Below are 11,482 nucleotides of genomic sequence, written 5' to 3'. Positions count from 1 at the left end.
TAGATTAAAATAAATGCAAATATATTTAATGTGGTCACTGTGAAGCAACATTTCCCGTGGCTGCCAGTATTTCTGTGCCAATGGAAAGAATTCCAGAGAGTGTCAAGTTCAACCCCCAGGATCTAGAAACGTGTCCCAACACACCCCTGCCCCTGTTTGTCAGCTCCAAACTGAAATCAGAGCACTGACACCCACGGGCAAAGGGGCCAGGACACACAGTGGAGCAGCTCTGGCTCCTGAAAGACAAAAAAACCCCATTCCCAGAGCAGCTCAGTCGGGAAGAACGTTCTCCTTCTCCTCGGGGGGCTCCACAATGCTCAGGCAGCAGTCGGCAAACTCCACGAACAGGGGCTCCTGCATGAGCTTCCTCAGGAGGGAGCTTTTGTCCCGAGCCTGGTTGAGGGTGAGCAGCAGCTGCCGCAGGTGGGGGTTCCGCAGCAAATCCCTCAGCTCTGCTGATTCTCCTGTAGCGGGGGCAAGCCCAGAGCTGCAGAGGGCCCTGAGGCCAGCCCTGCCCTGCAAACCAACCTCCCGAGGGCCAGAGGGAACTCGGAACGCGCTGGGGCCCGGGAGAAGCTGCAGCTCCCTGCAGGATTCGTTCCTGCTCGCCTCCCGCGATTACCCAGGAGCTGCAGTTTCTGCGGCGGGACGCGGTCCTGCTCGTCCTCCTCGCCCAGGATGTCCTCCAGGGCCCAGGGGCTTTGTGCGGTCCCTGGGGGGGGCTCCTGCCCGGCCGCCTCCCGCTCCTGCCGGGGCTCGGCTGCGCAGCGCTCTGCGGGCACACCCGGTTAGTCCCGGTTAGTCCCGGTTAGCCCCGGGCCAGCCCCGCCGCCCCCGGCCCCCCCGGGCCCGCACTCACCGCGGTGGGTCCGGCAGCACGGCACGGAGCAGCTGCGGGGAGAACGGCGTGAGACGGGCCGAGCACGGCGGGGCCGGCCCCGCTCAGCCCCGCTCAGCCCCGCTCCGCCCCGGTCAGTCCCACTCAGCCCCGCAGCCTCAGCCCCGCGGACAGCGGTACCGGGCCGTCCCCCGCTCCCTCCCCGCCCAGCCCCTCGCTCACTAAGCGCTCCCGCAGCGCGGACAGCGGTACCGGGCCGTCCCCCGCTCCCTCCCCGCCCAGCCCCTCGCTCACTAAGCGCTCCCGCAGCGCGGACAGCGGTACCGGGCCGCGTCCCCCGCCCCGCACTCCGCGCACGGCCCCGGGACCCGCATGGCCGCTCTCGCCGCTTCCGCTTCCGCTCTGCCGCCCAGGGCTGCTAATCCACCGCCGAGCGCCGCCGGCCAGGCGCGCTTAATCCACCGCCGAGCGCAGCCCTACTCACGGCATTTTCCCGCGCTATTTGGAGATATTTCCATAAATAGATAAATATAGAGGGATCTATGGATATAGATACATCGAGAGATAGCTCTGCATATGGGGAAAGCAAGAGGGAGTTGAGAGAGAGATGTATACATCGAGATAGAGATAGAGGTATAGATATGGGGATATATAAAATATATAAATAGATGGAGATATGGAGATATAGTAGAGAAATATATATAGTGAGAGATATGTAGATAGATAGAAAGATGAGGAAACAACAACAAAGCAAAGAAATTGGAAAGAAGTCCCTGAAAACTCCAAGTGGGTGGGATGAATGTGAGAACATCATCACTGTGTGGAATTTTATGGAATTTTATTGCTGTGCGTTGATGAAATACCACAGAGCAGCAGCTGAGCAGTGCAGAACCAGAAACATGAGCTGATGTCACAAAAACGATCCAATCCAGGCTTCTAAAGAAGTTTAAACATTGAGATTCTTCTAGGAAATATCCCAGTATAACTAAGAATAAGCATCCATCTCCACCGGGATCTGACAGAATAATATCTACTAAATAAATACCCCAGTAACCAACTCTTTTTGCTTTTGAGAGGGAGGAGTTCAGACATTTTTCTGTTACAAAACACCTGGTCTTGACATTTTTATTTCTTTTTTTACAGGCAATTTGACTGCAGCTCTGATCCTGAGGAGCCCAGCCAAGGTTTTCACCTGGAACAGTACAAATGTCACAAGCCAGGGACTTGAGTGTGCCCTCAAAAGCAGGAATATGAAAGCACAGCCAAAATATCTCACAAAACCACCTCATCCAGCAATTAAAATTACAGCAGGGAAACTGCTCTGAGTGCCCCTGTTAATAAAGATTCACCCAGCAGTCAAAAGTCACAATTTGACTGACTAAACAAGAAAGTAAAACACTGTTATTCCCCCAGATTCCTGGGAATTTTCCAGCTGTTTCACCCTCTCCAGAACCACAACCCACACAGAGGGACGTGAGGGTGGCGAGTGCGGCCGCGGCGCAAAGTAAACACCGATAATGGAGTTATTTTTAACTGCAGGGAGAGCAGCTCCCGTTCCCGTTGAACAGCCAGGCAGAGCTTCCAGAGGGACAGGGACAGCAGGGACCCTGCTGGGAGGAGCCACCAGGCTCCATCCTCCATCCCCGGGCTGGTTCTGCAGCCAGGCAGGGAACCACAGAGCTGCCAAGGCTGGGAAAGGCCTCTGAGATCACCAACCCACCACATCCACCACCAAACTCCCTCAAGGGCCACGTCCACTCGGGTTTTTGAGCCCACCGTGACCTGCCGTGCGCGTTTGGATCCCTGTTCCTGGTTAGATGTTCTCGATGGTGCAGGCCCGCACGCGGTTGGCCGAGAGGCAGCGCAGCGCCTTCAACTTGGCCCCCAGCGCCCTGAACTTGAGGGTGTAGAGGATGGGGTTGCCCAGGCAGGTGATGGTGATCAGCATGGCCGTGCAGTTCCTGAAGATGTACACCCCGGGGTAGAGGTCGGTGTGGCAGCGCTGGTTGGCGGCGTCGAAGATGACGCCGGCGAAGAACGGCGCGTAGGACACCAGCGCCAGCAGCCAGATGGAGATGCTGGTCCTGGCCACCTGCGTCTCTGCTGACTTGTAGGTGCCCGTGGCTTGGCCGCACGCCTGCATCCTCAGCTTCCTCTTCCTCAGGATGATGATGATCCTCAGGTAGGTGAACAGGGGCACGAGGAAGGCCAGCGCCACGTTGGGCATGGCGATGAAGACGAGGTAGTTGACGCAGAAGGGGCTGTAGAGCACCGAGATGTTCCTCTCTGCGTGCAGGCAGTTCCAGCCCATCAGTGGCAGGCAGCCCAGGAAGAAAGCCAGGACCCAGTTGATGAAGACCACGGCGATGGAGTGGTTCCTGGCCACCCTGAACCTCGTCCTCATGCTCTCGGCCACGGCCAGGTAGCGCTCGATGCCGATGCTCACCAGGTTGTAGATGGTGGATAAGATAGACGTGGTGTAGAGGGCGTAGGGAGCCAGCATGTCCTGGGAGCCGAAGATGGTGATGTCGGGGTTGGTGATGAAGAACATGGAGATCCAGAAGCCGGAGAAGCTGGTGAAGAGGTCAGAGACAGCCAGGTTGCAGAAGAGGATGGAGATGGGCTTGTGCAGGTCCCTGGTGGCCAGGCGGGTGAAGATGACGGTGCAGTTGAAGATGATGGAGGCCACGTTGATGGTCAGCTGGGGGATGCCCAGGGCCAGCACCAGGTAATGACTCCAGATCTTGGTGTAGTTGGCAGAGCAGTTTGGGAACCCATTCATGGTGGGAAACGCTCCAGGCAGCCCCTGACGAGGCCAGCTTTGCTCATCCCATACTCCCCAGGAGCTCCCACCTGGACCCCGGGCACAGAACCACTCCTGACACGCAGCTCCTGCTGCCACATCATCATCGTGATGGGGATTAAACTTTAACCAGGTGTGTTTTTAAATATTTGGGTTGCCAGCTCGGGGCTGAGCCGATCACCCGGAGTTGCTAGGATAGCCCAAACTGCAGAACACATTTCCCACACGGATGAGCTGCTGGAAGCAACCTTTGACAAGAAAAAAGCCCAGCCAGGGCTTGGGGAGATGAGGGGTCACAGCTGCAGTTTGGGGTTCTCCATTCTAAAATGGAATGAATTCGGCTTTAACTCAGGAATTAATTTGATCACAAATCACAAAAGTCAGGAAAGGGAGAGCAGAGTTTTGTGGGTTTGGAGTGAGGAGCGTGTGGCTGAGGGAGCTGAAATAAAACATCAGTGCTGTGTCACCAGCCTGGACCCCAGCAGCCCAGAAAATCCCTTTTCCCACTTAATCCTTTCATGGTAACACATGTAAAACCCAACCAGCATCACTCCCCGTGCCTTTGCTACAGGATGTTTTGTGTTTCTTTCATCTGGCTTGTTCATTAATAAACCAGTACCAACACCACTGTGGCTTTTCTTTCTCCATCTTTTTAAATGCAAATTATTTTTGAGGACTTAGACTGAAAATACCTGAAACTTGAGGGGAAAAAAAAAAGCTCTGGGGATGCACATTCCATGCTCTCAGCAGAGGGCACTGCTGGAATAAAATACAGGGTACAGTGGGAGCAGAGAGATTTTAAATAGCTGAGCAGTCCAGGTGAGCAGGACAATTATCCAGGTAAAGCCATGTTATTTATTCTGATTCAATTTCCAGTTTATTGTTACTTTGATGAAGGATTCATCTTCACTAGGCACAATTTTCTACCACAACCTTGCCAAGCAGCTCAGCTGAATTTATGGGCTCCCTCATTCAGCACTGATCATTACAGCAGCAATTCCAGGCCCAGAGATGGGAATCTGGGAACTCTGATAGCTCTGCCAAATTTAAAATTTAAGAAATGTAGGCTATAATTTTGAGTTTAAAAAGGGGAATTCTAGGGCTTTTTTTTCTATCAAAGTGTATGGAAGTATATTCAGTTTATTGTGCAGTCAGCACCCACAATTTTTGTGTAATAGGAATACTTTATAATTAATTAATACACTTTTTAAGCATGATTATTATACTTTTTACAAGTCTAAGTAAGCAATAAATATTTCAGATGGTCACAAGGGAATGATTACATAGAAATAAGGGCTGAGAATTGATCAATCAAGCCTGGGGGTGTATTAACACCCTATGAAATTCTCCTCTCCCAGTGTCCCAGATAAAACAGCCTTTGTAATCCCAGCTGGGGCAGCCCTGGCAGCCACACCTCTGGTGTGAGGTTGCTGCTGAACAAGGGCCCCACTATTTCTGTCACCTCTGTGCCAGCCCAGCAAATCCTTTCACTCCCAGCAGCAGTGGAACACAGGACACCGGTGATGAACAGTTCATCCACAGAGCAAAATGGCTTTGAAAATACCCTGATGGCTAAAAATATCTTATCTGTGAATTTGGGCTCCAAAGGGCTCCAGATGCTCCTGAAAATGCTGCTTGAAGTTGCTGTAATTTGAAAATTTGGTGCTCGAGCACAGAACGCTAAACGGTGTGAGATCAGAATGTAATTAAAGTAATATCAAGTGGTATAAATAGCTCTCCACAAAAGATTTGTAATCTGATTTGCCTAATAGAATTGCATACAAATTACCATCATGTTGCTGGATTAAGGGAGACAATAGTGTGGAAGCTGCTTTTTTAGTGGGCTTTAATGTACAGAAAGCCCCAGATTTGTTTATTCCAACCCTCTGTGATGCAGCTGGAGCTCCCAAAACCAGATGAAAAACACTTTGAATTTAAAGCCCAACCTCTTCATGGAACAACCTCAACTCAAGGGCATTTTCCTACTCCCATATTCCAGGAACTGTGCAGCATTCCCTGTACTTACCTCACTGGACACTTGTGAGGAAATTGTTATCTGCATCCTATAAATGGGGAAAGAACAATCCCATTGTTTGTTTAAGGTGACACAGGATTCTGGGGAACTCAATCTAATCTCCAGGATCTCAATCTAATCTCCAGGATCTCAGACTGTACCTTGCTGTGGGCAGCCTTTGATTTATATTTGGTGAGATTTCACCTTCTGCAACATTTCTTTTTTTAGTTCTGTGATTGTATTTATATTTCTTTATCTGAATGCCCAGTTGGTTTTGATGTATGTGTAAGAAATGGCCTCATTTTGTGGAATTATCTGTTGGTTGTGCCTGTGGGGAAGACAACAACCACTGACCACACTGAAGGGACTGAGAAAGAGGCACAAGAGGCTTCAGGCTGAATTTTTAGTGATGATTCAAGTGTGGAAAATCCAGGTGAAAATCAGCCCACAGCCTCAGAATCACCCCCAGCTGCAGCTGTCAGCCTCCAGTGGGACCCACAAAGAGAGGCCCCAGCTGGGACACACCAAAATTGATCCCAAAACAGGGAATTCATCCAGGAGCTGAGCCCCAGCCCTGCAGAGTAACCCTTGGGGAGCTCCTCACCCTGGGGTGGGGCACAGCAGCCCCGTGTCCTCTGTGCTGACAGGGAAACTGGAACTGTGCCTGAAACTCCAGAGGAAAACTGCATCCTTGTGATGGAAAGAGGAATCCCACAGCACAGGGGGGAGAAGAGATGCAGCACGAGCCACAGGAGATTTGGTGTCTCTTGTGAAGTCAGGTGCAGACAGAAAACCCCAGGAGGATGAGGGATTTCTTTCACTGCCCCATTTTCTGTCCCCTGCTCAGTTCCTGAGCCCAGCCCTTGGGGAATGGGATGGTTCTCCTTCCCCGGGTGTCCCTGTGCTCAGCTTTGTGCTGTCACTGCTGCAGACACCAAACCTGCACCAAAAAATGTCAAGTGGTGTGAGCAGCTCCACAGAATCATTCCATGGATCCAAGTCTCACTGCCATGACCAGAGTATCCCTGTGCCCAGCCTCTCCACGGGCATCACGAGGCCTGAGAGGAAGAAACAGCCAGGAAAGGGAGTAATCCAAATAAGGAGCCTATTTATCCAATTTATGTTTCAATTTATGCAGATTAAAGCCTTCCTTTCTGGAGAGGAAGACACAAATGGGGTGTATGATCTCCTTCCAAGATTTTTCGGAGCTGTTTTGGAAACCCAGAGCTCTGCTCCTCCCCTCTCCAGCCGCTCTCCTGGAGGGGTTTTTGCCTCCCAGGTTTGGAGTGATCCCTTTGGAGAACCTGTGCTGTCTGAAAGGGAACAAACACCTGGATCCAGGTGTTCCAAAAGCCTCTCCACTGATCAGCTGGGTGTGAGGAAGGCAGAATCATCTCATCCCTGCTCCCAGCTGAATTTCAATCCCATTCCACGGGATCACCTTGTGCTGGGACAGCATTCCCAGTGCAGCAGAGTCAGGGAGAATCAGAGCCAGCCCACGTTTGCACATGGAAGATGAAGCTTTAATGTTCCTGTTTCAGCAAGAGCCCTGAAATTCCAGATTTCCTGTTCAGAGGTGTGGGAACTCTAAGGAATAAAACGACACCACGCAGCTGAACGAGGAGCACTCGGTGTTTTCTCACTCTGCAGGGTGGGATTCCCAATCACCCACTCGCTCATCCTGAAACCCATCTGTGTCTGAAATCCCTTGGAAGTGCTTCCCAATCCCAGGGACAGTCCCTGCTGGGTCAGCTCATCCCTGACCAGGCTTTGGATTCGAGCCAGTCTCACCCTCTCAGCCTTTGTTGCTGTGGCTCTCATGGCCACAAAATAAACACAGTTTATACTGGATTTGATATTCCCACTTGTCCATCCCTGCCCTGCAGCTGCCAGGAAAAACCAGCCTGGAATTCAGAGATCTGCTTGGCTTTGTGTCATCTCCTCTGGCCAAGATCCTCTCAAGTCTTCAGGTTCAATCTCCAAAAGTCTTTATGTAAAATGCACCCAGTTCTTGATGGCATCATTTGCATCTCAGGGCAGTTTTGGTTTTAAAAAGTGCAAATCCTGAAGTGCAACGATGTCATTGGGAACTGATATCCAAGCATTTGTCAGGGGAGTTTCCTTAGGAAAAAAATATAAAAATAAAGAGATCAAATTGTGCCAGCCCTGCTTAATTAGATGGCAGACTTTAGAAGGAAAGGGAATGTCTTTGCCTGGGTGTGCCTTCACTTTTGAGCTCAAATAAAGGCTTAATTAACGTCACTGCAGTGCAGTTTATTACCACTTTGATAATGACAGGCTGGAAGGTTTCAAAACAAAAAGGAGGGAAAAAAAAGGAAAACAAAAATAAATAAAAATCCTGATTTTTAAGACAAAAAAATTTCTAACCCTCAGCTTTTCAGTCTTGAACAGAGGACAGGTAAAAAAAATTCCATGGGTGTTGGTTCAGCTGCCCAGAAAGGAGCATCCCAAGGAAGGAACAGAGCCAGGAGGGAATTGTTTCTTGGATGTCCTTGGAGGCTGCAGCTGCCTCTACGTGCTCAGCATTCACCTCTGCTGGGAAGGGAGAAAATGCCACCAATCCCCCATTGTTCTCCCCTGCAGGAATGATTTACCTCATCCCCATGTGCGAGGCAAATCCCGTGCAGGGTGGGAAGCTCTCCTGGATTGTGGGGATGTTATTTCCAGCCCCAGGAGCTGCTCTGGCTCAGCTGTTCGGGTGTCCCTGCAGCTCCTGAGCCTCACTGCCAGAGCAGCAGGGCAAGGAGCCACTCCTGGGCTCCTTTCTCTTGAATTCAGCCTCTGCTGGATGACTCTGCACGCTCAGCTCAGCTCAGCTGCAATAACATCACTGCCCATCCCTCATGGGCATCCTGCTCTGCTCCCACCCAGCTTTGGGGCTGTGCCCCCATGGGCATTAGGAGAAGTTTTCTTCATTTCTTTTCCTCAACTGGATCAAAATCCACCCCCAAAAACCCCAAAGATGACCCCATGTCTGTAATAAAGCTGTGTCGCTTTTCTCTGTTGAAGGTAAAGTCTGATTTACAGCCCTGGGTTGTGTTTAATTCCAATAATGAAATTTTAAAAATTTAGATAGGAAAACAAAGGGGTCTAAAACAAAAAAATCTCTGTGTATCTATATCTATATATCTATATCTATATATATCTATATATATATCTCATACTACAGTAGCAGAAGCAGAAAGTTGAGGAAAAGGATTATTAAAAAAAAATGTATCGTTGCTTAATTACGTACGTAAGGTGTTGTATGTCACCTAATAAACATTTCCTGTTGCTGCACACGGAATTCCCATTTTCCAGTCCCACAAATCAACTCCAATCCTGTTTGGAGAACTGTGGGGTAGGAGTGAGGGGGAGTTGGGGTTTTATTTGTCTCCCTGTTTTGTTTTTTTTTAAGGAAACATTAACTTGAACACACGTATGAATTGAATGTCATGAGGCTGCCAGGAGAAAAACTCCCAGAAAATGAAAATTTTACCCCTGGGCTGCTAAACCTGTGCAGGTGGCAAAGCCTCAGCTGTTCTCTAAAAGCTCCTTGCCCTGTGCCAGAAAGCCTCACTCCTTTTGCCATTCACTTTGGAGAATGAATAAATTTAGGCAAATCAGGAGCAGGACAAATCTGGAGAAATTACAAAGGGGAGGAGTTCACCTTCCTGCTATGGCTTTCAGGTCTGTCCTGGACTACTTACTCCAGTATAAAACTGAGAGCAGAAATATGATCACATCCCGAGGAGTCTAATCAATTCTGGTTTCAACACTGAGCCTATTTAAAATAGAGAATGGAATTGCTGCTCCTTGCTCTGTTCTGCCTGCACATTCTCAAGACAGAGGCAGTGGGTAAGTCCTTCCCTGCTTTTTCTAGCCCCACGTTAAGGTTACTCTTATTTCTGATTTGTTTCTATCAGGACATGCAGTGCAAGCTCTCTGATTCTTCTCTGTGGGAAATGAAGGAGGATTTATTTATTTCTCTGCCTTTTGCTATTTGTGTTAAAATATCAAGGATAGGTTTTTCTTGTGAATGAATGCTTTGGGGTTTCTTTTCACCTTTAGAGATTCTATCTGCCTTGCTCCTCCAAGAAAAATCAATGAGCTTTGACTTGATCTCTATATTTTATTATGTACCTGCATTTAAAATACCAAAACTTTAATTTCTTTATCTTTAAAACGCCTTTAAACTTGAAAGAAATTGCTTGTTTGAAATTTCTACTCCCTTTGCTTTGCTGTGTATGATCCAAGATGAAATTCTGCTGAGGGAGAAAGAACAATATGTCTTTGCTGCATCAGCCCAGCAGCCCCATCTATTTTTGCTCCCTGGGCACCATAAGTACACTGTGCACTTAGGATGGCTCAATTAAATAGCCATCTATAATTAGTATTGAAAAATGCAGCAGGTATTTTTCCCCCTGCTTCTATTCAATCAGCAACGCTGCAACACTGAATAAATCCCTTTTCCTATGCAAATAGCAGCACAGAGCCTCGAAATTAAACACTGCAGCTCTTAAAAGTGGCCAGGGGTCCATTGTTTTCACTAAAATAGAGCAGAGTGCAGTGAGGAAAAAAGGGACCCAGCATTATCAGGGGGAAGTGCTGCCCTGAGATCTGCTGAAGAGAGATGGTGTTAAAGCAGATCAAGGTTCAGAGCTGCTCACAAATTCCTGAAGGGTTTCCCTGGCTTTATTTCCCTGTTTATAATGAATTCCCTGTCCCTCTGTGGCTTGGCTTTTCCAGATTCTTTTCTGGCAGCTGCAATCCCTTCCCTGTGGTGCAGCCCCTGGTTCAGAGCTGCCCACACCTGGGGCAGGTGAACAGGAACACAAAAAACTTCTGCTTTTCCCAGGGCTGCCCCTCCTGTTTGCTCGCTGCTGACTCCTGCCTATCCACACTTGGTTAACTTTACTGCCCCATTAGGGGCTTTATTAGGGAAACCTGAAAGGCTATCTAGAAAGCCTTTGTGACTTTACTAGATTGGTGTTAATGTTTAGGGTTCACCTCTTTATCAGGAGGAACTAACACAGGGAATGCATATATGATTGTTTGTAGGCGGTTTTTGCCACCCCTGGTTATTGCCACATTTTCCCTTGAGTGTGGACCGAATTACACAGTCATTAATACACCAGAAACTTGCTCTCTACACCTGCTTCTCCAAACTTTTCCTCAGGCAGAAGCTCCACATGATACATTTGATTAAGTTAAAGGTTACACATCTCAAGAAACTCCACTTTTGAGAATCAGCTGAAATTCCTTCTGGTTGCATTCCTTCTTGTTACCTTTTCTTTTTTTAAAGAACAAACATTTCCTTCCTCTCCTGCCACTTCTGAGAGCCTGCCTGGGTGATCTGCCCTGATCAGCTCATTGAGCCCCTCCCCACCTGGGCCCTTCCTAACTCCCCCCGCTGAAACAGTCGAAGGGCTGATTGCTAATCTCTGAAACTGCTGCCAGCCTTGTCCGAATAGCAGAGTACCTGTGCTCTAAAATTAATATTAACAGTCCTTGCAGGGCTTGCTGAGGAAGGAAGGGTCGTTATCCCTGTAGTAGGAGAGGGAAACTGAGGCACGCTGGCGCAGTCACCTGCCCAGGGATCAAACCATCCCCCCCCAAACCTCTGTCCAGCCCCTCATCCTCTGGCTCACCCAGATCTCAGTATATTCCATTTACAGCTGCACTCATGCACCTCAGCTTTCTTGTCTGGGTCCTTTGAGAGCTCTGGTGCTGTTTTGGGGAAAAAGAGAGACAGTGTCTGCAATTTCCAGCAGGAACACTCCAAACCACTCAGAGAGCAGGGTCATCCATCCCTCCATCATCCATC

At 49.2% G+C, this 11,482-nt stretch overlaps 3 protein-coding genes across 3 annotated transcripts in view; 1 reads left to right on the top strand and 2 right to left on the bottom strand.

Moving 5' to 3' along the window:
* Positions 1–1,251, bottom strand: ZNHIT3 (zinc finger HIT-type containing 3). The gene is made up of 4 exons (XM_015646696.3): positions 1,133–1,251; positions 860–891; positions 623–772; positions 1–464 (listed from the first exon to the last, which is right to left on the bottom strand). Exons 1-4 carry the CDS (start codon positions 1,210–1,212, stop codon positions 271–273), a joined length of 456 nt encoding a protein of 151 aa, XP_015502182.1. The 5' UTR covers positions 1,213–1,251; the 3' UTR covers positions 1–270.
* A 1,227-nt stretch (positions 1,252–2,478) lies between these two features.
* On the bottom strand, positions 2,479–3,683 carry LOC107212973 (lysophosphatidic acid receptor 1-like). The gene has a single exon (XM_015646933.3). The coding sequence runs from the start codon at positions 3,618–3,620 to the stop codon at positions 2,652–2,654; it is 969 nt and encodes a 322-aa protein (XP_015502419.1). The 5' UTR covers positions 3,621–3,683; the 3' UTR covers positions 2,479–2,651.
* Positions 3,684–7,763: 4,080 nt separating this feature from the next.
* Positions 7,764–11,482, top strand: part of CA4 (carbonic anhydrase 4) — a 16,677-nt gene continuing 12,958 nt past the window's right edge. The window contains exon 1 of the mRNA XM_015646934.1: positions 7,764–9,513. Within this exon, the coding sequence (XP_015502420.1) occupies positions 9,456–9,513 (58 nt within the window). The 5' untranslated portion in view covers positions 7,764–9,455. The remainder of the gene's footprint in view (positions 9,514–11,482) is intronic.

This window comes from Parus major, chromosome 19 (genome assembly GCF_001522545.3).
Source record: "Parus major isolate Abel chromosome 19, Parus_major1.1, whole genome shotgun sequence".
Taxonomy (NCBI): domain Eukaryota; kingdom Metazoa; phylum Chordata; class Aves; order Passeriformes; family Paridae; genus Parus; species Parus major.
Note: the sequence above shows the minus strand (reverse complement) of the source record. Positions and strands in the feature narration are given on the sequence as shown.

Excerpts from the sequence above, each read along its gene's own strand:
- ZNHIT3 (XM_015646696.3), bottom strand. The coding sequence starts at position 1,212 with ATGCGGGTCCCGGGGCCGTGCGCGGAGTGCGGGGCGGGGGACGCGGCC. Across the intron at positions 773-859 it reads GTGCTGCCGGACCCACCGCG|AGCGCTGCGCAGCCGAGCCC; the intron begins GTGAGTGCGGGC and ends GTGTGCCCGCAG. Across the intron at positions 465-622 it reads GCAGAAACTGCAGCTCCTGG|GAGAATCAGCAGAGCTGAGG; the intron begins GTAATCGCGGGA and ends CCCCCGCTACAG.
- LOC107212973 (XM_015646933.3), bottom strand. The coding sequence starts at position 3,620 with ATGAATGGGTTCCCAAACTGCTCTGCCAACTACACCAAGATCTGGAGT.